The sequence below is a fragment of the Pyrenophora tritici-repentis genome, chromosome 6 (assembly GCF_003171515.1).
Source record: "Pyrenophora tritici-repentis strain M4 chromosome 6, whole genome shotgun sequence".
Taxonomy (NCBI): domain Eukaryota; kingdom Fungi; phylum Ascomycota; class Dothideomycetes; order Pleosporales; family Pleosporaceae; genus Pyrenophora; species Pyrenophora tritici-repentis.
Window position 1 is genome coordinate 216,718 of NC_089395.1, and position 26,527 is coordinate 243,244.

The 26,527-nt window shown below is 49.1% G+C and overlaps 8 protein-coding genes across 8 annotated transcripts; 6 read left to right on the top strand and 2 right to left on the bottom strand.

Annotated features, from left to right (window-relative positions):
* Positions 1 to 536: 536 nt before the first annotated feature.
* Positions 537 to 8,428, top strand: PtrM4_113370 (Polyketide synthase module protein; the record flags this gene model as incomplete). The annotated part of the gene is made up of 4 exons (XM_066108074.1): positions 537 to 782; positions 842 to 986; positions 1,044 to 7,510; positions 7,562 to 8,428. The coding sequence occupies 4 exons, from the start codon at positions 537 to 539 to the stop codon at positions 8,426 to 8,428; spliced, it is 7,725 nt and encodes a 2,574-aa protein (XP_065961259.1).
* A 555-nt stretch (positions 8,429 to 8,983) lies between these two features.
* On the top strand, positions 8,984 to 10,354 carry PtrM4_113380 (uncharacterized protein; the record flags this gene model as incomplete). The annotated part of the gene is made up of 1 exon (XM_066108075.1): positions 8,984 to 10,354. One exon carries the CDS (start codon positions 8,984 to 8,986, stop codon positions 10,352 to 10,354), a length of 1,371 nt encoding a protein of 456 aa, XP_065961260.1.
* A 783-nt stretch (positions 10,355 to 11,137) lies between these two features.
* PtrM4_113390 (uncharacterized protein) lies at positions 11,138 to 12,320 on the bottom strand (the record flags this gene model as incomplete). Its single annotated transcript, XM_066108076.1, has 4 exons — positions 11,138 to 11,236; positions 11,433 to 11,600; positions 11,652 to 12,244; positions 12,302 to 12,320. The coding sequence occupies 4 exons, from the start codon at positions 12,318 to 12,320 to the stop codon at positions 11,138 to 11,140; spliced, it is 879 nt and encodes a 292-aa protein (XP_065961261.1).
* Positions 12,321 to 13,616: 1,296 nt separating this feature from the next.
* On the top strand, positions 13,617 to 16,148 carry PtrM4_113400 (Dimer-Tnp-hAT domain containing protein; the record flags this gene model as incomplete). The annotated part of the gene is made up of 1 exon (XM_066108077.1): positions 13,617 to 16,148. One exon carries the CDS (start codon positions 13,617 to 13,619, stop codon positions 16,146 to 16,148), a length of 2,532 nt encoding a protein of 843 aa, XP_065961262.1.
* A 526-nt stretch (positions 16,149 to 16,674) lies between these two features.
* On the top strand, positions 16,675 to 17,355 carry PtrM4_113410 (uncharacterized protein; the record flags this gene model as incomplete). Its single annotated transcript, XM_066108078.1, has 1 exon — positions 16,675 to 17,355. The coding sequence occupies one exon, from the start codon at positions 16,675 to 16,677 to the stop codon at positions 17,353 to 17,355; it is 681 nt and encodes a 226-aa protein (XP_065961263.1).
* Positions 17,356 to 18,085: 730 nt separating this feature from the next.
* On the bottom strand, positions 18,086 to 20,552 carry PtrM4_113420 (Dimer-Tnp-hAT domain containing protein; the record flags this gene model as incomplete). Its single annotated transcript, XM_066108079.1, has 2 exons — positions 18,086 to 20,090; positions 20,386 to 20,552. The coding sequence occupies 2 exons, from the start codon at positions 20,550 to 20,552 to the stop codon at positions 18,086 to 18,088; spliced, it is 2,172 nt and encodes a 723-aa protein (XP_065961264.1).
* A 277-nt stretch (positions 20,553 to 20,829) lies between these two features.
* On the top strand, positions 20,830 to 22,317 carry PtrM4_113430 (uncharacterized protein; the record flags this gene model as incomplete). The annotated part of the gene is made up of 1 exon (XM_066108080.1): positions 20,830 to 22,317. One exon carries the CDS (start codon positions 20,830 to 20,832, stop codon positions 22,315 to 22,317), a length of 1,488 nt encoding a protein of 495 aa, XP_065961265.1.
* Positions 22,318 to 22,399: 82 nt separating this feature from the next.
* On the top strand, positions 22,400 to 26,054 carry PtrM4_113440 (Trichoplein multi-domain protein; the record flags this gene model as incomplete). Its single annotated transcript, XM_066108081.1, has 4 exons — positions 22,400 to 23,256; positions 23,313 to 23,739; positions 23,787 to 24,170; positions 24,543 to 26,054. 4 exons carry the CDS (start codon positions 22,400 to 22,402, stop codon positions 26,052 to 26,054), a joined length of 3,180 nt encoding a protein of 1,059 aa, XP_065961266.1.
* Positions 26,055 to 26,527: the final 473 nt, after the last annotated feature.

Sequence of the window (26,527 nt, forward strand, 5' to 3'; positions counted from 1 at the left end):
CAAAGACATCGAGGTCACCTACGTGGTTGGGGATTGCGCTCGCGCGAGACCAGCCGCAAATCACCCGTTTGTCCCGATATGGTCGGAACTACTTCATGGTTGACTTTCATTATCCCGAATGTCCCAGGGTGCACTATCGGGACAGTAAGCGAGCTAAGATTGAGCGGCACTACGCATTGAGGCTCGTTCTGAGATGGTGTGCCACAATACCTGGGTACCCTGCGCGAGAGATTACAGGCACCCGCGACTGCCCCGAATGTTCAGTCGATCGATTAAACCACCGTCATTCAGCAACAGCGTTCCGTTTCCCTCGGGGAGGCGAGCGCATAAATGCGGCCGTGCATTCAGGTATCGACTGCAATTGACGCCGTCCATAGTTGTGGATTCAGATGGGAGCGTCCACACATACATAGCTAGTTATCCCACATCGGACACGCTCATATAAAGACCAATCGTTCATAGCCAAGCTTGCTGCACGGAAGCTGTTTCTCAGTTTCATTGAAACCAACCGCCGAATCACGCACCACATCTTCACTATGCAGCGGCATTCTACCAATGGCATCAACGGTCGACGATCTAGTGACGTCCCGCAGACAGGTTCAGATGACCTTTCGAATTCCATAGCCATAGTTGGCATCAGCTGCAAGTTTGGAGGTGCAGCTGCCAGCATGGATGGGTTATGGCACACTTTGACCAGCGGTGCAAGTTGTTGGTCCCCAATACCCAAGAGCCGCTTCGACATTGCCCACACGTACCATCCCGACCCGCTGCGAACAGATAGTGTACGTACAATCTTAAACTCTCTTTTTTTATCCAGTAATTAGCGATTGACTGTGTACAGCTCCATGTAAAGGGCGGATTTTTTATTGAGGAGGATCTGACGAAATTTGATGCGCCGTTCTTCAACCTCACAGCGGAGGCTGCCAAGGCCATGGACCCTCAGCTTAGGCTGCTTTTGGAAGGGGTATATCAGGCGACTGAAAATGGTAAGCTACACATTCTTCCAGCAAAAAGCTATAGAGTCAAATCTAATGTAAATATAGCGGGAATCCCCACTGAGAAGCTTGCTGGGTCCAACACTTCTGTATTCTCTGCAACCTTTGGCAGAGATTACACAGAAATGCTCATGAAAGACGCGGATGCACTTCCCACGTCGTTAGTCACTGGAAATGGCCCGGCGATGTTCGCAAACAGAGTCTCCCATTTCTACAACCTACAGGGTCCAAGTATCACCGTTGATACGGGATGTTCAGGTGGCCTTGTGGCCCTTCACATGGGCGTCAATAGCATTCGGAACCGAGAATCAGATGTCTCTATTGTTGGGACTTCCAATGCAATATTGAACCAAGACTTCTTCATTGCCATTTCGAATCTCGGCCTCCTGCATGAAGATGGAAAATGTTACTCTATGGATCATCGCTGGGGAGGCTACGGGAGGGGCGAGGGTATGGCAGTGTTGGTGTTGAAGAAGCTCTCTGCAGCGGTCGAAGACGGGGACCACATTCACGCTGTGATACGCGAATCAGCTGTCAATCAGGACGGTAAAACAGGGACCATAACTTCACCATCCATGGAGGCGCAGCGTTCCCTCATTCAGCAATGCTACAGCCGGGCGGGAATAGACCTATCGTCCACCGGGTACGTGGAGGCTCATCTCACAGGAACCGGGGGTGATGCAATCGAAGCTGAAGCCTTGGCGAGAACTTTTGGAAAATCGAGAGAATCAGGTGACCCAATTTGGGTCGGATCTGTCAAAAGCAACATCGGACACACCGAACCTGTTAGCGGGCTGGCGGCCGTTATCAAAGCGGCTCTTATGCTACGACACAAGCAAATTCCTGCCAATATCACTTTCGAAAAGGTAAATCCAAACATTCCATTAGATGAGTGGAACTTACAGGTACCGACATCTTTGATACCATGGCCTCAAAACAAGCCATTGAGGATATCTGTCAACAATTTTGGCTACGGTGGGACTAATGCACACCTCATCCTGGACGCGCCCCCAATCATAGACATGCAGAATCATCACGAACCCCAAGATATCACTAAACCTTTGTCTTTGGTCTACATCTTGACCGCAAAAGAAGAGGTTGGCACGATTCAAAGAAGCAGAGACTTGGCAAAGTACATTCAAAACGCGCTGCAAGATGAAAGCGTACCAGCGCCAAAAGACCTTGCCTACACACTTGTTGAGCGTAGATCGCGGTTTCCATGGTCAATCGCTGTCAGAGCTCGCAGTTTAGGGCAACTAGCAGAGATTCTCGAAGACCCGCGCCGGCAGCCAATTCGCGCATCGTCTTCCCCAGTCCGGATAGGCTACGTTTTCAATGGCCAAGGGGCGCAATGGTATGCCATGGGCCGCGAACTAATGAGCGCATCGGAGGTGTTCAGTACATCGATCGACCGCGCAGAAGCTCACCTGCAGGGATTTGGCGCGCTTTGGTCATTGAGGGAAGAGCTATCACGAGATGCGAGAAGTACGCGAGTCCATGATGTTGAGTTGAGCCAGCCACTCAGTGTCGTTGTTCAAATTTGCTTAGTGGACTTGCTGCGATCTTGGAAAATCACTCCATCGGCTGTAGTCAGTCACTCAAGTGGCGAGATTGCGGCAGCCTACGCAGCGAATGTACTTTCATTCAGAGAAGCTGTCGGGGTCGTATACCATCGCGGACGACTTGCCAAGAAGTACCAAAAACTTGCAGCACTCTCAGGTGGGATGATGGCTGTTGGTTTAGGCGCAGAAGATGTCCAGGAGTATATCACTAATCTCCCTTCTGTGGGCCGAGTGGTGGTCGCTTGCATCAACAGCCCAGCTAGCGTCACAATCTCCGGTGACCTGGACGCTCTCGATGTAGTGGCAGATCGTTTGGACGCAGATGATGTTTTCGCGCGAAGACTAAAAGTCCCATTAGCGTACCACTCACACCATATGGAATTCATGGCTGAGGAGTACCAAAGTTGTCTGGAAGAGCTTCTCGGACCCTCCAAAGAGGGCGACTTGGACATCGTTTTTGCATCTCCAGTGACTGGTGGCATTGTCACTTCACGCTCAACCTTTGGTGCTACACATTGGGTACGCAATCTCACAAGTCCCGTTTTGTTTTCTACCGCCTTGAAATCGATGATCTTTGGATCATATGGGCCTCATGACGAAGCGAGTGTACCGCCAGCGTCAAATCAGCAGATTTCCATCTGCCTGGAGATTGGAGCGCATGATACGTTGTCAGGTCCTGTCAGACAGACCCTGCGCGATACGCGCATGCCATATATCTCATGTCTGAAACGACCCCTGAATGCGGTGGACACAATGCAAGATGTCGCTTGCGTTCTGGTGGCCCGAGGCTACCCTGTTGATCTAACAGCAGTCAATAACCCATCTTCGAAATCCTCGTGCCAATTTACCTATATCCACGACCTTCCGGAGTATCCTTGGAATCACCAGAATTCCTATATGCTTGAACCACGAGCTTCTGAAGAGCACCGACTCAAACGTTTCAAGCCCCATGAATTACTTGGCAGACTTGTTCCCGGCACAAACCCTCTCTCTCCTACTTGGCGCAACTTCCTCCGCGCCAACGATATTCCTTGGCTTATTGACCACCAACTGGAGTCCAGTGTGGTTCTACCGGGTGCGGGATATGTTTCAATGGCTGTTGAAGCAATGCGTCTCTTCAAAGACAACTCCGATGAAGATGCGCCTGGTTTGCAGTATCAATTGCGCGATGTGGATATTGTGAACGCTCTCATAATACCGCATACGACGAGTTCGTCTAACAGAGGGACGGAAATCCATTTCTCACTGCGTCCCTGCAGTGAGAAGGACTTGGACAATGCAGACTGGTACGAATTCGAGCTGTGGTCAGTCAGCGCCAGACATTCTTGGATACGCCACTGCAAAGGCTGTATCACTGCTAGAACAGATCACAAGTCAACCCTACCGGAGATTCCGGTATTTTCGTCTGCTTCTGAAATTCTCAATAAGAAGCAGGCTAAGGAGGTAGAGCCTGAAACTCTGTATCGGAAGTTGCGAGACTCCGGGTTCCATCATGGGCCAACATTCCAGAATATCATTCAGACTCGAGTACTTGGCGAAAGATCGGAGACAAAATTCGCCATAGCTCCAGTGGCATTCGAGTACGAACAGCAATATGTGATACATCCAACGACACTGGACTCAATTTTCCAATGCTGCTACGCTTCCCTGCCAAGAGATCTTACAATGGACGCAATGTTCATTCCTCGCTCTATAGGAAATGTGACCATTCCTTCTCAGCTTGGCACTCATGTTAATCAAACATTACTCGCAAGCTTGGATTGCTTATCATCAGACTCAAAAGGCTCGCTATTTAAAGGGATAGTATGCGCTACCGGAGATGATGACTGTTTAGTCAACGGTGTGCGCCAGAAAGGAGCATTCGAGATTCAGAACCTTCGTCTTCAGCGTGTCACTCAGACGGCAACTGCTACTCAGAACACCAAGCCTTCAAACCTACCCATTCACTCCAAAAGTCGCTGGGAACTCAACATCCAATATGCTATTCCCGATGGTATCAAAGAATCAATGAGGATCGCGTTGAGCCAGCCTGAACTAGAGTTTGCAAGAAACGTTCGCGAAGTTTCCTACCACCATCTCGCTAGGGCTCTTCAGCAGCTGGGACCAACGGCCAATGAAAAATGGACATGGTATCACAAGCGCTTCTTCGAATGGATGGGTATGGTTGTCCAAGCAGCCGATGAAAATACTTTGATGTCTGGAAGCGGCTTGTGGCGCACTAGAAACGAAGCTTCCATCCAAAATCTTTGTAAAGAGGTGGCCCAAGCCAACGCCTCTGGGGAGATGGTACATCGCATCGGAAGACGTCTGTTTGACATTGTGGAGGGTAAGCTGACACCTCTGGAGTTGATGATGGAAGACGGACTTTTGAACCGGTACTATGAAGAACTGCCGCAACTTTGCAACGGCTCCTACAAGCATCTCCGAAAGGTTGTCGAGCTCTACTCTGTCATCGAACCTGGATCACGAGTCTTGGAAATCGGCGCCGGGACTGGTGGAGCTACCTCTGTTGTTTTAGAAGCTTTCGCTGCGCGATCAGAAGTTGAATCGGGCGCTTCACTACTGGGTCATTACGAGTTTACGGATATTTCTTCCGGCTTCTTCGGGGCAGCAAAGACCAAGTTCACTACTTGGGAAGATATGATGGCTTACTCCAAGCTCGATATAGAGCAGGATCCGGTGGAGCAGGGTTTCGCAGCCCACAGTTACGACCTTGTAGTTGCATCACATGTGCTGCACGCGACAACTAGTCTAAAGCGTACCTTATCTAACGTCAGGAGATTATTGCGACCAGGAGGCCAGCTCGTTCTGCTTGAAGGAAGCCAAGATTCCCTCGATGTCCAACTGATCTTCGGCACGGTTGAAAAGTGGTGGTTGAGCGAGGAGCCTGAACGTCAAACATGCCCCTATGTCAATTTGAAGGTATGGGACGATGCTTTGAAGGCATCAGGCTTCACTGGCATCGAATTCGAGATTGGAGACTGCGAGGATCCTGAGGTTCAGTTCACGAGCACCATCGTGACGCACGCCAAAGTTCAGGATCCTGTATATCCATCGTCAGTCTCCATCGTCGCACCAACTTGTTCGAAACCAGAAGCCTGGGTAGATCAACTATCTGACGCCGTGCAACATATTACTGGATCTGCGCCTATAATGCAGAGTTTTGGTGAGGCCGAAGCCAAAAACGACTGCTTGCTCATCATGGTGCTCGACCATTCTACACCCTTCATTGATACCATGGATCGCGAAGCATTTGAAAAGCTTCGGCACCTCTTGCTTCATTCCAGAGACATTCTTTGGCTGAGCTTTGGTGGTGCCATTGACACTGAGAATCCTCACTTTGCGCAAATGACTGGACTTTTCAGGACTCTGCGACGCGAGGATCCAAGTAAGCGGTACGTTCATCTGGCATGTGAACGATCTGAGAAATCACTGCCGACAGAAACCATGCAAATGCTTGCATATGTGTTTGAAAAGAGTTTTGACGACAGTATATCGGAGACTACCAACATGGATTGGGAGTATTCTGTCAAAGACAGGAATCTGTACGTTCCTCGCCTCTATCCGGATTTCGAACAAGATAGGGCTGCCAGTGGAGACGACCAACCTTTGCAGCTGCAAGCGTTCAGCTGCTCCGGCAAAACACTGGTCTTCCAGCCAACACGCAGCGGTGTATCGGGCACTGGGTTTTGCTTCATGGAGACTACCAACACAGTGGACGACTTACCGAACGGATTTGTCGAGGTCGAAGCGAAGGCTTTTGGTCTCAACATCGTAGGAGCAAATGAAGAAAACCGGTCGATTGCACATGAAGGTAGTGGTCTCGTCAGACAGCTTGGTCCAGGCACACAAGACTCTGGACTCCGTGTCGGCGATCGAGTCTGCGGCATCTTCAAAGGTCCTATCAGCAACAACGGTCGCGCTCACTGGACGAGCATCTCCAAAGTTCCCGACAACTTCACTTGGAGTGAAGCTGCATCTATACCATATGCACATGCAACCGCCTGGTTGGCCCTTTGTCACATAGCAAGGCTGCAAAAGCACGAGCGAGTGTTGTTACACTTCGCGACCGCTGGTGTTGGCCAAGCTGCTCTCGCATTGGCAGAGAACATCGGTGCTGAGATTTTTGTCGTTTGCGGGACAGATGAGGAGCGTCGAGTCCTGCTTGGGTATCACAACATCCCTTCTACCCACATCTTGCCTAGTGGAGCGGCCTCTCTCGTCGCTGCCATAATGTCTCACACCAATGGCCAAGGCGTCGACGTTACGCTAAGCCCCGTCACTGGACCATTGCTCAAGGCAACCTGGGAGTGCACTGCTCCGTTCGGTCGATTTGTACAGATCGGTAAGGCCGATGCAGAACGATCGAAGCATCTTGATATGTGGCCTTTTGGCCGCGGCGTATCTATGACTGGCCTGGACGTTCTTCAGTACAGCGAAATGAAGGGTGCGATGGTACACACTGCGTTGGCAAAATCCATCGAATTGCTTCAACACAAGCGAACCAGACTTACAGCCCATCTCAACATCTTCAAACTCGCCGAAGTTGACAAAGCGCTTCAGTATGTCCGGGGTAAGAGCTATGTTGGCAGTGCTATCATCCTTCCACAGCCAGGCGAAAAGGTTCATGTCATTCCCAAGACTGTGATTTCACTCGGTGTAGACTCTCCGGGTTCTACCTACTTAATCGTTGGTGGTCTGGGGGGTATTGGGCTAGCCACCGCTTATTGGATGATGGAACATGGGGCCAAGAACTTGCTGATAGTCTCCCGCAATGCCTTGGCACATCCGAAGGGGTTGGCGTTGGCTCAAAAGGGAACAGAGTGTGGCTGCAATGTCCATATACGCAATTGCGACATATCCGATGAGGCCAATGTGCGTCATCTTCTCGCAAAGGCAAAGGAAGACATGCCTCCGATCCGTGGCGTGCTTCAGATCGCTGCAATACTCGACGTAAGTAGCGAAGAAAATCGTAGCAAGACGGCATGTGCTAACTAGTCGCAGGACACAATCTTCGAACGTATGACGTTTGAGCAATGGCAGAAAGCCATCGGTCCCAAGGTTAGCGGTACCTGGGCCCTGCACAACAACCTGTCTGACCTCGAGTTTTTCATAACAACCTCATCCGCCACGGGAGTGCTGGGCAATGTGTCACAGAGCAATTACACCGCCGGTGGCACCTTCCAGGATGCGTTTGCACGATACCGCACTTCTCTTGGCCTGCCTGCCGTGACCATCGATCTTGGCCCAATCGATGATGTCGGATATGTTGCGGAAGGCGGAGACGTAGTCAAGAATCGCGTGGAGAAGGCTCTCGGAATGAAGTGTCTTCCCATCGCACATGTCCTCCGACTTTTCGAGGATGCGATCAGAAATCCAAAGCGGCGCTACGCAGAGAACAGCCAGGTAATTACCTGTATTTCTGGATACCGTAGCTTGGTCGACGATCCAGCTGTAAAGCGTGACCGTCGATTGGGAACTCTCCGACTAGGCGATATCATGGCGACAGAAGTCTCGGCTCACGGGCAGTCCGACTCCGCCAGAGATATCGAGGGTTTGTTGTCCCGGTTGTCGGCAATGTCGGCTTCTGTTGGGGGCAACTTGAAAGACATCATCACGGACCTCTTGGTGGCCAAGCTCGCGGAGCTTTTCAATCTGGAAAAGATCGACATTGACACTGGTGATGCTCTGACAAGTATCGGTGTCGACTCTTTAGTTGCTGTGGACTTCAGGAATTGGCTGGGCAGCGTTGTCAAAGCCAAGGTCAGCATCTTCGAGATTCTTCAGACGCCGGCAGTGAGGGAATTCGCCGGATTGATTGCGGAGAGAATTGGAAACTGTAACGGGCTGAGCCTCGAGTCACATGACTAGGCTGCTAGCCTAGTCGCTTCCCCGGCAACGTGAGGGCCGTGCGCCAACCCAAACAAAGCAGGCTCGCCGCTTGCGTCTTACCTTCTTTCTTCATCTTGACTGTAAATAGCATCTGGACTAGGTAGCTGGAATACAGTCCCTACAGACCGTTCACAGAAACGTTGGAAAAGGCACTTTTCCTGAAAAGATGTAACATGATCCATGGGCGAGCGGCGCACACGGGCGAGCGGCGCACCCCACCAACTTTACTCACCTTACTGATCTTAATCTACAATGGCTCAACGCAGCGCTACTCAATTACTATCAAATGAAGCAGATATTCAGCTTGCTATCTCATCTATTAATGCGCACCAGATCCAAGGTACCCGTACTGCTGCAGTAGTCTACAACGTAGCCGAAACAACGCTCCGCCGCCGACGCGCTGGTATACCTGCCCGACGCGATTGCCCGCCCAACTCAAGGAAGCTTACCCAGAGAGAAGAGGAGGTGATTATCAGCTATATACTTCAGCTAGATCTGCGTGGATTTGCGCCTACCTACACAGCTGTACGTGATATGGCTGATAAGCTGCTGGCTGCGCGTGGTGGAGAGCAGGTTGGAGTCAACTGGCCATCTACCTTTGTTAAGCGTACAGACAGTCTTCGGACGTGTTTCAACCAAGCGTACGATAGGCAGAGAGCTCTTTGTGAGGATGCAACATTAATAAAGAGGTGGTTTAAGCTTATAGAAGAGACAAAGGCTGAGCTAGGTATCTGCGATGAGGACGTCTACAACTTTGATGAAGCTGGCTTTATGATGGGCAAGATTACAACGCAGCTAGTTATAACAGGAGCAGAGAGGAGAGGCAGGCCGAAGAGTATTCAGCCAGGCAATCGCGAGTGGGTAACGCTGATCGCTGCTATCAGCGCTGCTGGCTGGTCAGTCCCACCGTTCCTCATCTTCGCTGGCCAGTACCACCTATCAGCCTGGTATAAGGAAGCTGAGATCCCACGCGACTGGGCGATCGCAGTCAGCGATAATGGCTGGACGAATAATGAGCTTGGAGTTGAGTGGCTAAAGCACTTCAACGCTCACACGCAGGCTCGTAGTGTAGGCGCGCGTCGCCTGCTTATTATTGATGGCCATAAGAGCCACCAATCTCTAGAGTTCCAGGAGCTCTGCAAGGAGAACAATATCCATACGCTCTGTATGCCTCCTCACTCATCTCACCTACTCCAGCCACTTGATGTTGGCTGCTTCTCGCCATTGAAGCGCGCGTACAGCCGTGAGGTGGAGAGCCTCATGCGCAACCACATCAACCACATCACCAAGCTAGAGTTTCTGCCAGCGTTCAAGGCAGCATTTGATCAAGCGTTCACGCCAGCCAATATCTGCTCAGCCTTCCGCGGCGCAGGCCTTGTTCCTCTACAACCAGAGGCTGTTCTATCAAAGGTAGATGTACAACTGCGTACACCTACTCCTCCAGCAGCTCTGCCAGAGGCTCCCTGGGTAGCTCAAACGCCGAGCAACGTACGTGAGCTTGAGGCTCAGTCAAGCCTAATACGTGAGCGCGTGCGCCAGCACAAGAGCTCATCACCAGCTTCAATTATTATGGCGATTGACCAGCTAAAGAAGGGCGCCGAGGTGATGATGCTCTCTGCTGAGCTGATGCGCGATCGGATCTCTAGTCTTGAGAAGGCCAACAGCGCAGCCTCAGAGCGTAGGCGGCGCTCTAAAAGGCGTATACAGAAGCATGGAGTACTCACAAAGGGAGCTGGAGAGGATATACTGGCTCAAAATGAGGCTGACCAGCAGATTGCTCATGAAGAGCGTCAAGGAGGAGCGCGATCAGGCCTTAGCCAGCGGGCTCAAAGGCGCTGCACTAGGTGCAAGGAGACTGGGCACAACTCGCGCACATGCAAGACTGATACTATTAATATAGAGTAATCTACTGTATTAATATCTAGCAATAATATTATCGCGTTGTTGAGATGCATCGCTTTAAAGTTGCAAAAGTTGGTGGGGTGCGCCGCTCGCCCGTGTGCGCCGCTCGCCCATGGATCATGTTAGGCTATATATGGAATTCACCTCAAAACAACGGTGGCTAGTTCATATCAGTCGCGCATCATACTACGTACAATAGTACATTGCTTGGCCTTATCGGTCAAGGTGCGGCTGTGCATGTCTCGTGCCATGATTCCGATAAAAGAGGCACGAATGTTTGCCCGCCGAGCTTCACAAAGCATGCATACAAGTGCACACAGACGGTAGCCAGCGTCATTGTACCTCCTTCTGACAAGAATCAGAGGTGATCATATGAGATACATGAGAGGCGCAAAGGAGTAAATTCTCAAAATTGGAAAGGGGAGGCTATATATGAGTAGCAGAAATAGATATGCGGCTATTGGGTACTAAATGATGGCATCGTGAAAGGCTTCATCCACCTCCAGATTACTGTAACTGCTCTCAGTCCCCTCGAATCTGTTCCTTAGATATACACAGACTCCGCAACAATCAATCGGATCGGCATGATTGATTCCTATCTAGGTTAAAGGCTGCCTAATGAAGTAATTCTTTAACCTATATAGGAATCAATCATGTCAATCGATTGATTGTTGCGGAGTCTGGATATACACTTCTAAACTTTCCGATGCGCTCGTCTTCCGCTTCGAAGACCAAGTCTTGAGGATCATGTATCTCAATCTTCTGATCTACGTGCACACCTTGATCTTAAGCGTGGATGTTGATCAGACCTGGTATGGCCATAGTGTGCATCATACGTTCCTGAACCGATGCGGTGTCGGGCGAGTGAAAGATGAAGTAGAGTATCTGTTGCAGTTAATGCAGTCAATCAAAGTGTGTCCGCGCGAGGCAGTCATCAGTGTATTGTGTTCTGTTGTTGGTGTGCTGTCATAGCCACCTTATATGTAGCCATAATCAGGGTCTATTTACATGACGTATCTCTGATGCTGGTGAGGGGAGAAGGTGCTCATGGAGGGGAGGGAGGAGCGCCAGGACAACGCACGTGACATGCGCAATACCCTTGCCTCACAAACCGCAACAGTATCCGTGTGATGGCGTGGCGGTAGAGAGTAAAACTAGGTGTTTCGGCGGGCAGTGTTGCTGCCACGTCTGCAATTGCTAGGTTTTTGATGTACCTTAGCTCAAGGGTTTCTGTGGACGTATTGACGGACTTGAACAGGTTAGTATTTGACTGTATAAGGTAAGATTGAGAGTATAGTACAATCTGAACAGCCGTGCTAGGAGTATGGAGCTGTGCGAGCGCCTCCAAAGCTTCAGGCGATATATTGTTCTTCATTCGACGGTCGCACAGACGGCACTTGTTCCTCTTGTATCCTGCATCTATCAGACTTTTCTGACCATTTCGAGCACTCCCATCTACTCTCTGCTCGCCTGCATCATTAGCGACGGCATCTTTCGATCTCTGCTCAGCATCCCGCTCTTCCCATGATCGTTCATCCGTCACTTCTCCAATCTCCTTACAAATCATAGACCTGACGAAGTATTTTTCTCCCAATTGCAGCAGGAATTCATGTCTATTCTTGAGGACTAGATCTCGCTCATTCTTATCCCCACGATATGGTACATATGTAAGAAAGACAAGTGATCCATCCCAGCGTAAGATGATGTAACATGACTTCAGTGGAGTTAACATGCCGTCAAGTTCGTTGAGAGTAGTTTGAAAGGAATTATCTCGTCGGAATAAGGGTGGCAGAGGTTGGAGCTCAGATTCGCCTGATAGGTTCAGTAGTAATGCGTAGAGAGATTCATCTTCGACGAAAGCCGCGAACGCTGTACGGATATTCTCCAACAATTCTTATCGCAGATAGTTAGCGACACGGAAATAGATTATAGAATAATAGAATAACGTACTTAAAGTCATTCGACTCATTTTTGAAATGTTTATCACTGTCTTGGCGCCTGTCTGTCCAACACTATTGCAGCAATACTGGGCTGTAAACTGGTAGCATATACCAGGTATACAAGAGAGTCGGATTTCTGCGAACTCGCCACTTGTTCCACCACTTGGTTTGATTATTTGGTGAGCCGGTATGCGTTCTCATGCATCTTGTATGCCCAAGTGTCTAGCTTCAAAGGAAGGCGAGAAGAAGTGCGGAATTCCACCAAGGTGCGGACTTCCCCCCACACCGGTACTGCCGCCGGCTATCCTCTGAGTGGTCACGAATATGCCGAAAACTACCCTTGCTTATCTTGTTGCGAATATAAGCTGTCCAATCAAGCTTCAGAAAAGCTCAAGACGAGGGACAGTGATGTCCGCACTACATATCGAGCATTGCTTCGCTTGCATTTTTCGGATCAACAGTATCATGGCTCATGTTAAATTCACAGAAGACTTATTTTTTGGTTCCTTCGATATTATGGCAAGTTCTCCGTCGTTTCACTTGCCTTGTAATATGTTCGAAGTATGTGTTTCTGTTGCGGTGGAGTGAACAGTGCGCATGTGCGGAGAATTGAAGGATTGAACTGAGGTTGTATTGTACAAGCTATGGAAAGTTTATGTAGATGGGTGACGTCAACCGTGCTAGTCCCAAATAGGCATCGTTCCATTACAAATGTGAGTTGCGACTGCAGGAGAGACCCCAAACCGTGACAGTTTCTGTTCTCAACCACTGTATGGTAAGCAAGTCTGAATTCGAAAGTGAGTGTTCAATGACAGCGAGATTACGAACCGTTGGAGCTGTTCGTAACTGAGGGTGCATAATGGACAGAGGTAGTACTTGGAGGTTTTTGGTATGGGCATACTTGTCAACGAGCGAGCCGGCTCGCTCAGCTCGCTCGGCTTGGACGTTTTGACCAAGCCGAATGAGCTGAGCGCGCAGTGCGCGCTTGCAAGCCGAGCGAGCTTAGGGATAGGCGCTCGCTCAGTCAGCTTGCTTAGCTTGGTTGGATGGGGCGGTTGGAAACTTGGGGCTGAAGGACTTGGTGGAGGGGCAATCTCACGATGATTTTTAGGTGTAGTGCGTAAGTTCGAAACCTAGTTATAACCTAAAATACACTCTTTTTTGCTATATTTCTAGCAAATAAGCTACTAAATTTCCGGCTAACGGCCTGGCAACAATATTCTCCTTCTGCGACACTTCACTTACTACTTATCACCCACCACACTCACCTATACTCCATCAACGCGTCTCTATTTGCAGCTATTATCTACCTCGCCGTTGCTATAATGCCAGCAAAAAGAACACGCGTTAATGCTCTAGAAATCGCGACAACTTCGAAGCGCCCTAGAGTCGCAGCGCGTCATCGCGGGACTGCCAGCCAACCTGTGCTAGTCGATACTCGGCCATTCTCACCATCTCCACCTCCTCCACCGCTGTCGCCGCGTCAAGCTCTCGTCGCCGCGCCACAAGCACCAAATTTTGAAGCGACCCTCCGAGAGTCGCGCGCCGAAGAGACAATCATCCCACCACCTGAGGGCAGCGAGCATGCCACTGTTGCAGCTTCAGGAGCAGCTAGCGAGGCTGTCGACGAGGGTTTCGTATGGGTAGAGGACAAATACGACGGCTTTAATTGGAGTCGCTACCCAAAGCACTGCAAGCCGCCCACATCACTTTCGAACCGAGCAAGCTGGGTATACAGCCATGGCTATCGCATCGCCTTGCGCAGCAACGTCGCAAAAGTCACGTGGATCTGCCACTATTGCTATAAGCACAAGTTCACTACTGTTGGCCGTGGCATACATGACGTCTCGCAGTCTCCATCAGCGCCAGCACGTCATCTCGGAGAAGACAAGAAAGGTCATGGCTTGAAGCCTCCAAGTAAGCGCACTACCGTCGCTCCTCGGAAAGAAACTCTCCTCGAACGCGCCCTTCAGAAGGGCTGCTCTCAGGCTGTTGCCAACGAGCTTACCAACTTCAATATACAAGAGTTTAGGCTTGCGGCCGTCACCTGGCTCGTCGAAAACAACCTCCCACTCTCACAATTCGAATCATCGTCTTTTCGCAATATGATACAATTAGCTAGCGTAGAGGCAGAACGAGCCCTGTGGGCATCTTATAACAGCGTCTCACGATACGTTATACGCCTGTACAACTACCTGTTACTAAAGGTTGTCGCAAGCCTTTCAGAATCAATGAGCAAAGTCCATATAAGCTTTGACGGATGGACGACAAAAGGTGGCAAGCGCGGTTACTTAGGTATCGTCGCCCACTACGTTGATAGCTCTGGCGAGCTCAGGGACTTGCCTATTGCGCTCCCACAACTGACAGGTGCCCACACCGGCGAGGCTATGGCTGAGGTCGTGATGGCAATATTCAAGCAGTTCGAAATCACTGTGGGCAAGCTCGGTTACTTCGTCCTCGACAACGCACATAACAACAACACCACGATCAACACTCTCGCCTTGCAGATGGGCTTCAGCGCTACTGAGCGTCGCCTTCGCTGCGGTCCTCATACGCTTAATCTCATTGGCCAGATGCTACTCTGGGGTGAGGAGAAAGAGTCCTACGACAACGAGGAGACTGAGCGCGTGAACGAAGCTGAGAACATGGCTACTTGGCGAGGCGATGGACCATTAGGAGTGCTTCTCGCGGTTATCAACTACATCAAAACACCACAACAGTACGCTCTTTTTGAGAAGTATCAGAAGCTCGCTATTAGGGACCAGCCTGTCAACGCGCCAACAGAACAGCACAAAATCAAGGAGCCCGTCAAGCCAGTTGTTACTCGCTGGAACTCTTACGTTTCGTGTTTTGAGCGCGCTGTTGAGTTGCAATTAGCGGTTAATGGGTACGCCAACTACCATATTCAGAAGATTGAAACTGAAGACGCGTACGCCCGAAGTCGTAACAACAAGCTGCCTGCAGCGCCGGATTGGATGAGGTCTGATGGGATCAATGCCCATGACTGGCAGGTGATTGCTGAGTATATTGATGTGCTCAGGCCACTGAAACAAGCTACAAAACGGCTTGAAGGCCGCGGCAAAAGCGGTGCTTTTGGAGCAATCGCTGAGGTTATTCCAGTATTTGAATACTTACTTGGAGTCTATGAGGACCGCTTGCAAAGCTATGAAGACGTCATTCACGATGAGCATACAGAGTCACCCGAAGACCACCTTGCTATCAACCTCCGCGCTGCCCTAGTTAAAGCCCGCGAGTACTACAACAAGCTCGACCTCTCGCCAGCTTACTATGCTGCTACAATCCTTCATCCTCGCTACAAAAGCTACCTTGACGCAGCGTGGGCGGATAAGCCTGATTGGCTAGAGAGCAACAACCGCAAGTTTCAACATTTGTGGGCGGAGTACAAAAGCTTACCGAAGCCGCGCTTACGCCCCAAAGTCAGGCACAATGATATAGACGACGCTATCAACAGCTTTATTGAGCCTGCAGGGCTTACGGAGAACGAGGAGGATGAATATGAGGCTTGGAAACGCAGCGAACCGATCGCTAGCGAGGGCGTCGACCCTATAAAATACTGGGTAGGACTCCGCGATCGCTACCCCAGCCTTAGCAAATTTGCTATCGACATGCTATCAATCCCAGGCTCAAGCTGTGAGTGTGAGCGCTTATTCAGCGAGCTGGGTGACCTCCTCGAGCCCCGTCGGCGCAGCATTTCTCCGCAACTTCTAGCAGCAATACAGTGCGATCGACGATGGATAAGAGCTGGATTTGGCAGTGGTGAGGTGCCTGTAAAGGAGGCTATCAGCGATGAGGAGATGGACGCGAAATACGGTGTACATAAGTGGGATATTAGCTGAGAAACTCAACACCAAGGTTTCTATATAACTTTCCTAATCGGGACTGAGCCCATCAAGCCGAGCGAGCTGACAGCCCTGTTTCAGCCAATCCGAGCGAGCCGAGCGAGCTGCTGGCCTCCGCTCAATTGGCTGAGCAAGCCAATTGGCTGAGCTCGCTCAGCTTGCTCATTGACATCTGTGAACACCATAACCCCCTGTATACTACTTCTTAGCATCAATCAGCCAATCAACCAATCAATCGCAATCAATCTGCTCAAAAACCCTAACAATCAATCCGCAATCAATCAGCAGCGTCGCCGCAAGCTAATCAAACCAATCGACAACCTTAAGATTGATTGATTTGATTGTTGCGGAGTCTGCTAAGAAAAGACCGGAGATGACTAGCTCGAAGAACGGTACTGCATCTTCTTCAACTTCGACTCCGACTCCTATTCGCTTTGACGACGATCAACTAGCCACGAGTCCTATTCAGACAAACGCCTTAATACAGACTTTCAATACTGCAACGACTAAAGTACCACACCTTATGAACCGATGGGTGTTGGATCCTGGATCGAACGCACATGTTTGCAACACTAGACAATTTGGCTGGTCCTTTGTAAGGAAAGCTAAACCTGGAGAAGTGATCTATGCTGGTGGCCAGGTTGTTCAGATCGCTGAATGGGGCACTGTTGTACTCAATGTACGAACACCATCTGGCAAGGCACCTATTAAGCTCACTCACGTTGCATTGGTAGAAGGGTTCTTTGCCAATGTTCTTGGTCTATCGCGCTGTCGACCGCTAGGAATCCATTTCGATTCAGGACGCGACTTGCTATACCAGAACAACCCGAGCAATGTGGTCGCAATGCTGGAGTACAGCAATGGGCACTGGCTTATCGATGCTGAGGAGAATGACAGACCCGAGCTAAGTACGTTATCAACATTTGCTGCTCGGTTTCAGCCCCAAAGAACATCTCAGAAACCAAGACCAGCGATCGTTGCTACGGCCAACGAAGCGCATCAGTTGTGGGGACATGCGAGCAAGCAGGCAATTGATCATCTGCCTGAAAGCGTTACAGGTTTTGAACTTGTTGGAGACAACAAAGCGCCGAAATGGAAGGACTGCGATGTGTGTATCCAGTCGAGAATGACGCAACAAATCTCTCGAAGGACCCCTGAAGATACGAATACCACAGTCCGCAACAATCAATTAAGTGGGTCCTAGAAGGTTCAGATTGGATTGATTGATTACCGCTTTAAGCCTAGTAGTTACCTATAGGAGTTTAAGCCCTACCTAGATAGGTAAGTGGGTCTAGGAGAGTGACCGGATTGAATTGATTGTTGCGGAGTCTAACGAATACAACGCCTTTCTATCGCGTTGGCATTGATCTGGTTCAATTACTTCCTCAAGGAGAAGCTTGTTACAATGGTGACAAGTATGCCTTTCACGCGATCTGCCATTCGATTAAGTGGCATGAAGTCACAACGATACCAAACCGACAAAAGAGCACCCTTGTGAATGTGATTAAGGCTCTAATTGCAAAGATTCAACGACAATTCGAATACACTGTGGTTGTATTTCGTATCGACAGCGAGCCTGGTTACCGCGAGCTATTGTACGATGTCTGCAAAGAGCTTGGTATCAAGATTGAAGCGCGAGCCGCTGATACTCCTGCGCAAAATCCAAATGCTGAAAGAGCTGGAAGAGTCATAGTCGAACGTGGAAGAGCATTGAGAATCTCATCAGGACTTCCAAAGGAATTAGCAAACGAGCTTGTTATCACCAGTGATCGGAATGGTCTGGTCTGGTCTGGTCTGAGGGTACAGACCAGACCAGACCAGGTGCTTACATAAGGACCGGTCCGACCAGACCGGTCCGACCAACAAGACCGCCAAGAATGAGGCTGAAGCAAAGAAGGAAGCCGAGGAAATGTGTTTTACTACTGACTGTCAATCTAGTCGTCTTCGTTCTCACTATCCTCGATATCGCTGTTCCCCTCAGCTTGGGGCTTTCCATACCAGGCCCGGAGACACTCGCACGCTTCTATAATATCTGCCTTCAGCCTACCACGGCGATCGACGATAGTAAGCTTCGCGCTACTAAAAAGACGTTCGCATTCATCCGACATAGGCGAGATCGCAAACATGTCTAGAGCGAAGCGAGCGAGATCTCGTTGGGAGTCGTAGCGAGATAGCCAGTACGCAATAGCCTCATTGCAACCTGCCTCTTCGTTATGAAGCCGGTCAGTAGAGATGTATTGTTCATACAAATCAGTTGTAGAAACTGGAGCGTCTATTCGAATGCGCTTATGTTCCCGCTGGCGATCAAATGCTGGGTCAGGATCTCTCTCCTTCCTGGCTGGTGGTGGCAGCATCTCGACAGGGTACCTTCCCTTATACTCTGTCTCCCAGAGATGCTTCACCGCTAATTGTGCGTTTTCAAACCACCTCTTCTTCTCTTCGTCGCCATGAAGAACCCACTCTTGCCTGAACCATCCCCACTTGCGATATGGATCAAGGATTTGAGCCGCATAATATGCCGGTGGAAGGTCAGTATCTTCAGGGAATCGATTTTGCCAATTCAGCTGCTGATTGTTATAGTACTCAACGCACTTTAACCAAGCAGCATCAGCGCAGCCTTGAAGGTACTTCCATGTAAAGTTGTTATCGTCCTCAGTGTGGATGTCGTGGTAGTGATCCTTCGTCTCGCTTATCTCCCGGAGAAGGCAGTCCAAAGTTGAAAACCAGTCCGCAAGTGACGTCTTCTTACCTTCAGAAAGCAAAGTTGCAGCATAGAAGTCTTTGAGAGCGAGTTCAATCTTTTCAAGCTCAAACCAGTGCTGTCCATCAAGCTTAAAGTTCGCGATCCCTACGGAGCCCTTTCCAGGTACATGACGAGCCGAGAAGAGCTCTAAACGTTCTCGAACATTTAATGCACGTGTAATCGAATAAAACCATGAGTTCCAGCGGGTCGAGTTGTTCTGGATAAGCTCAAGCCCGTCGAATTGCGAAAGATCTCCGCCGATAATAATTGTAGCAAACTCCTCACGCCGTTGTGGAGTAAGCCTGATGTATCGCACCAGGTTGTGAAGACGACCCAAACATCCGAACTTCTTCCAGAGCTCTTCCACCTTCGTATAGTCGCCACGTTGATGATGCTTCTCCAGCTTCGCAAGATACTTCTCACAGTTTCGCCCCATAAGGAACGCCTGGCAACAGAGGTTGATGACATGGCCCAAGCAACGCAGCCGGCGATGACGACGTTGTTTTGACTTCATCCATGGGCAGAGATCCTTGAGTATAAACTCAACAGCGGTATCATTTGCCGAGGCATTATCCAGCATAAAGTATCCAATCTGATCTCCGCTAATGTCGTATTCTTCCAGCAATTCAAGGACCACCGATCCAAGATTCTCTCCAGTATGTTCGCCGTATATACGTCGCATACCTAAAGCGGTAACACGTCGCATGCCGGTAGTATCAATCCACATAGCGACGACGCCTAGGATAGCGTAAGGGTTTGGTGAAGTCCAGAGATCAAAGGAGATAGAGATCCTACTCCGTGAATGGTGTAGGTCCTCCCTAAGCTGTTGCTTCTTCGATATGAATGCATTCATTACCCAGCTTCGGATAGTCTTCGCAGCCTTCGGGAGGTGGTTGAGTAGTGCCGGATTTAAAAAGAGGAGTAGTTCACGAAAGTACTGGTTCTCTAATTGAAAGAAGGCGATATGGCAGTACACAATCCAACGAATTAGAAGCTCTTTAAACTTCTCTACTGACTCCTTCCAGAAAAAGATGCTGGAAGCAGCCCCATCCTTTTGCTGGTCGATTATAGACTTCCGTACAGAACCCTTTCGCTTGATGCCACTCTGGGGATCAATCTGGTGCTTCTGTTCCAGGTGATTCCGGATCCTAGAAGTGCCATTGATGACAAACAACTCTTGCTTGCTCTTCCCAACCCTGCACTCATGGCAGTAATACACCTCTTTCTTATCGCTATCTCGAATGTATTGGAGTCCGTACTTCCAGATGTGCAGAGTTGCCAACAAGCAAGTAAGTGGGGCTCAGAAGGTCCAACTTGACTTGCTTGATTACCTATTGTAGCCTAGTAGTTACTTTGTTAGGTATAACTCCTACTCCTAGCGGTTAGCGTCCAGTTTTGACGAGCAACTTGACTTGCTTGTTGGCAACTCTGCAGATGTGTGATGTACCTTGACGGAAATCCTTCCTTGCAATTATTGCACGTTTCACGTACGTGATACCGCCCTGCACGAACTCATCTGGAGATTCGTGATATTGAATAGGAGTGGGTGATAGTATAGGGGTGGGTGATGACGTGGGGATAGGAGATGGAGTAAGAGACGTTAAATCTAGTCTTATAATATTCGATGGGGACGGTGAGGTTGGTGTTGAAGGCTCCATAACAATAGTATATAAGTAGGTTGTTAAGGACTTGATTGTTCTATGTAAGTAGAAGACTTACCTTGATCTTAATGACTCATATTGTGCTAAATTTTCTGGCTAGATTAGTCTAAGATCTAGTCACGTGGACCTATTTATAGCCGGACCGGTCCGATCATCTAGACCGGTCCGACCACGGTCTCAAAAAATCGCCAGACCAGACCAAGTCTTGGCGGTCTAGACCAGACCAAGACCAAGTCAGACCAGACCATTCCGATCACTGGTTATCACTGCCGCTATGTTGCTTAACATCACGCCAACAGAGAGCCTCGATTGGGAGACGCCTTACCAAAGAGTGTTTGGTAGAAAACCATCAGTAGCGCATATGGCTCCAATTGGATGTCGTGCTCACGTGCTCGACAGAAAGGTCAAGCGTGGAGACAAGCTTGAATCCCGAACGATGATTGGATATTTGGTTGGTTACGATTCGACAAACATCTTCCGTATCTGGATACCATCTAAGGGACGTGTTATACGAACACGCGATGTGGTCTTTGCACGACAGCACCTCATGAAGAACGACGATGAGCCTGAGAAGCTCTCAGAAGAAGCTGAGCGATTAATTGAGATCTTGGATATACCCACACCTCAAGCGCTCATAGACATTGAGGACCTTCTGTCTCCATTACAGAAACAGACTTATGAGGAAAACAACTCTTTAACCCAGAATGACCGAAACGATGCTGAAACAGCAACCGAGAAAGATATTCAGTTCGAACTAGGGAATCTAGACAAGGAATTCGATAATTCTGCAACACCAGAATCTACGATTAGGGTCAGACATCCCGATGATAGCCCTACAACACCAGAATCAATGGTTTCCCGTCGACAAAACGTACCAGGCGGTTGGGGAGATCAATACCAAGACTACGTGCCAGACCGATACCAGAACAACGCTCCAAGACGTTTGAATCCAGAGGTTGGCAGTCAAGAGAATGTGATTGAAGGACACCGAAGACGACACCGAGCCAACTACTCTGATCATAATCACCTGAGTACGAATATGACCTACTATAGTACATTTTTGGCCGCAATCAGTCAACCAGAAACGACGAAACTGTTCGGAGAATTACCGAAAGTTCGACTCTATAGAGATCAGCTGCCACCACCTCCAAAACGCTATCGAGACGTTGCTACGCACCCATTTGCCAATGAGTTTCAGAAGGCAATGAATGTCGAATTTGACAACTGTTGGAAGAAAGGTTGCTTTGCTCAAACACCTGCAACCTCATCAACTGCTGATGCTGAGGTTTTACCCCTAATGTGGGTGTACACATACAAGTTCGATCAAGATGGATACTTGTATAAGTTCAAGGCTCGACTTGTCGTACGCGGAGATCTTCAAGCAGAATGGGGAGACACCTACGCGGCCACGCTGGCTGCCCGAGTCTTTCGAGGATTAATCGCGCTAGCTGCTGCGTTCGACCTCTTAATGTTTCAGTACGATGCACTAAACGCGTTTCTAAACGCACGAGTAAACAGAAAGCTTTTCTGTTATACACCTGAAGGCTTTGCAAAACAGTATGGAGAACTACTCCTAATTCGTCGAGCATTGTACGGTCTTAAGGAAGCTCCATTGCTTTGGTATGCAGAACTTCAGAAGACCCTAAAGAAGCTGGGGTTAAAAGCAGTTCCTGGAGTTCCTTGCTTGTTTGCCAACAACAATCTAATCGTTTTCTTCTACGTTGATGATATCGTCGTCTTGGTAACGTGTCTGTGCGCGTGATGCCCATAATCGCGTGCCGCACACCCCGCAACATCAACACCAATCCACCCTTACCACTTCAACCACCCATAACTCCACAACTATGAGTTGTATCAACGCTGCGATTGAAGCTATTGAATCGCGTGATCCCGGAGATAAATTTACATACTCTGAGGTTGCGCGCCGCTTTGGTGTTGATCGCTCTACGTTGTCGCGACGCCATCAACAGATCCGGGGCTCAAATGAAGCCAAATCACGTAATCAGCAACTCCTTCACCCACACCAGGAGCTACAGCTTCTAGAGCACATTGACGAGCTTACTGAGGCTGGCTTACCACCGACGAGGACTATGATCCAGAACTTTGCTAGTGCTATAGCCGGAAGGGCTGCCTCCCAAAGCTGGGTGACGCGCTTCTTTCACCGTCATCCCGACGCGATTATATCACGTTGGTCAACTGGTTTGGACCGCAATCGCCACCGGGCTGATTCTGTATACAAGTACGAGTCGTACTTTGATCTACTATCTACTAAAATGGCTCAGCACCATATTCGGGCGCAGGATGTATATAATATGGATGAGAAGGGATTCCTTATTGGAGTGACGGGGAGGAGTAAGAGAGTGTTTAGTAAGCAGAAATATGAGACTGGGGGCTTTAAGAAAGTGATACAGGACGGCAACAGAGATTGGATCACTGTTATCGCTGCTATATGTGCTGATGGGAGTACGTTACCGCCCGCGATTATATACGAAGCTACTTCGGGCAACATGTACGCCAGATGGGTTGATGATATCGCAATTGACGATCCAGTCTACGTTACCTCAAGTCCCTCAGGGTGGACCAATGATCAGGTAGGCCTGGCATGGCTCGAACAGGTGTTTGATCGCCATACGAAGGAGAAGGCCGGCAATCACACACGCTTACTCATCCTTGACGGCCATGGGAGTCACGTTACTATGGAGTTTATTGACTACGCGATCGCCCACAATATTATGTTACTCGTACTACCCCCCATAGTACCCATACGCTGCAGCCACTCGATGTGGTAATGTTCAAACCTCTGGCAGCCGCGTACTCACTCAGCTTGCAGCACTACCTCCAGGCGAGCCACGGTCTCTTAGCTGTGAGGAAGGATGACTTCTACCGTCTTTTCAAGCCTGCCTGGGACTCCTCTTTCATTAAGAAGCACGCGTTGAAGGCATTTAAAGCCACTGGGATAGCTCCTATAGATCCCGAAGTAGTACTTAAAAAGTTCCGAAAGTCAACACTAACAGCACCGCCGCCACTAGTGAACGTGAGTAGAGCTACTATCACGAACCTCATTAATCAGGCCTACGATCCGAGCTCTATTGCGGCCAACAACCTCTCAGAAATACTCCTCCGCCTCCAGGCTGCCAAAGAGATCGCCGAGTACGAGAAGGACGCACTGCGCGCGGCGCTACACGTTCACCAGAAGCCCCGCAATCGGCACGAACCTCCCTAGATCTACAGCAGCGAAAAGCGTTCCATTCAGGGGCAGTTTGGTGGTCGCCGTGCAAGCTTCGAGAGGCCCGCTTCAGGCAGCTAGTGAAGGAGAAGGAGAAGGAGAAAGAGCTACTTGATAAGATAGAGTTGAAAGAGGCAAAGGAGAACAACAGGATCTATCAACTTAAGATCAAAGAGGCAGCGCGGGCGGCGCGTGAGGAGGCAAAGAAGGTGCGGGATGAAGCCAAGGCTGTAAAGGCTGCCGAACTTGACGCCAAACGACGCGATCGCGACGCTGCAAAGGCTATACAACAACCCCAATCGGGCAAGCGTAAGGCTTCAAAGCCCGCTGCAAAGCAACAGCCAAAAAAACGACGCGTGGGTGGTGCTGGCGGTGGCACTCTGGCTGAGGTGGCTGCACCGGCTCCCCACCAACAACCACCCGACGCGGCCGGGCCGTCAATACTCCGGCAAAATATAGATAGACAAAGTTGTAGAGCTACGTCTATAGATCAATACACCGGAAAATCTCGCGATAATAGTTATTGTACGTGGCTGCACAGCCTCAACTTTGCCGTCGTCGCGATATTGGTGGGGTGTGCGGCACGCGATTATGGGCATCACGCGCACAGACACGTTACATCCTTCAAACACACACCTCAAATCGAAAACTGATCAAAACGCGTCGTTTTTCATCGGAATATAGTCGAAACCATCAGAAGAAAAACATTCCAGCTACTCTAAGCCTCTGCAGCCAGCTGGTTGTAAAGCTAGAGCCAGTAGAACGAGATTCTTCAGACGCGTTCAATCTTCCAAAACGGAAGACTAGCGAACATTGAACTCGGCCTATCAACACACGCTATTAGACAACTATACTTAGCATGTGTAACCAGCGTGTCAGACTACGGAGCACAAATATACTGGCAAAACCAACCCTACGCTACAAAGAAACTACAGTCACTACACAACCTGGCTTGTCGAAAAACACTAGGAGTGTTTAGAACAGCACCAACAGTCCCTACAAGCCTCGAAGCGAGCCTACTACCACCAGCAATTAGGCTTAACTCAACTATCCGGAACTACGCAAGCAGAGCAAACCTGCTAGCCAACACCCATCCAATTGCAAAGGCAATAACTCGGATCCAATCAACTAATCTCCAACGCTCAAAGAAACCAAACCAGCACAGACAGCTACAAACTATTACTAACGCAATTCCTAAAAACAACAAAAGGGACACAGAGCAGACTATCCCATACCGGTTTAGGCCATGGGATACTCTAAACTATACCGTAACAGTCTCTCAAAAATCCAAAGAAGAGGAGGCAAATGCGCACCAAGCCTACATTAAAACAAGGCTAGACAATTACACGACAATATACTCAGACGCCTCGCAAACACAAGAAGGAAAAGGAATAGGAGTTGGGATAGCAGTCTACAACTCAACTCAGCAAGAGATCTACTCAGAAACAGTTAATATCGGACAATACCAGCTAGTCTACAACGGCGAACTAGAAGGGATCACACGAGCATTCGAATACGCAGCAAAGAACGCTACAACCGACCAGGAATTTGAGGTCTACGCAGATAACCAAGCAGCAATCTACAGGCTTAAAAACCTATCAGATAACCCAGGACAGCATTGGCAACTCCGATGTCTAAAAGCGGCAAATACGATCCGACGAAAACAAGCAAACATCCACCTACTCTGGGCACCTGGACACACAGATATAGTTGGAAACGAAAGAGCAGACTACCTAGCAAAAGAAGCAACCAAAGAGGACCCCAGATCAACAACAAAGAGCATTGCCTACCTGGGCACGACAATCAAAAGGATACAACAAACGGAACAACGCCAAGAGTATGAGAAATACAAAGCAAGAGCAACCGCTCTAAACAAAGCTACCTACTCAGCCAAATACCCTCTTAAAATCAGCAAAACCATCCAAATGCCACAGAACACGAAAAGAGTAACCTCTAGCGCCTTCTACTCTCTTAAGCTAGGACACGGATACTTCAACTCCTACCTAAAGAGATTTAAGAAACGAGACTCGAATCGCTGCACCTGCCAAAACATCCAAACGCCAGAACACCTACTACTGTACTGTCATCTATACAAAGACCATCGAAAAACGCTCCTACAAACAATCAAACATCGCCCAGTCACACTACCACTACTACTCCACACTAGTATAGGTATAGAAGCAACCCTAGCTTTTATCACTAGCACCAGAATAGGAACAAGAAAATGGTACCTAGGACAGCCAACAGAAGACCTACAGAGAGACACTGTATAAAACTAAAACCACAACCCTCTCCTTTGCCACAAGAGCCCGCTGCTACATCTCTTTCTACTTATCAAACTGCTCTTTAGCACCTGGCAACAAACAGATACAAGCTATCTTTTGTAGAAAAGCCAAAAACCATATTAGCGAACCATACCAGAAAACCATGTAAATTAGAAAAACCAAGATAGAACGGCCTTCGGCCAAAGTCCTACATAGTCTCTGACTGAAAAAGGACTCTAATGGAATAATAATAATAATAATAATAATAATAATAATCTTCCAAAACAAAAACGCACAGACCAGTCCTTATCGATAAGATAACCAAAAACACCAACAATTGACTCTTTCGCTGTTTTCTAGTCTCCCAAATCGATTCCTATCCTAGAGATCTACTCGATAGATCAGTAAGATAGAGAAAAGAGAGTAAGAAGAGTAAAATAGCAAGGCTTTCACTACTTTCACACCGGTACGGCTAGAAGAAC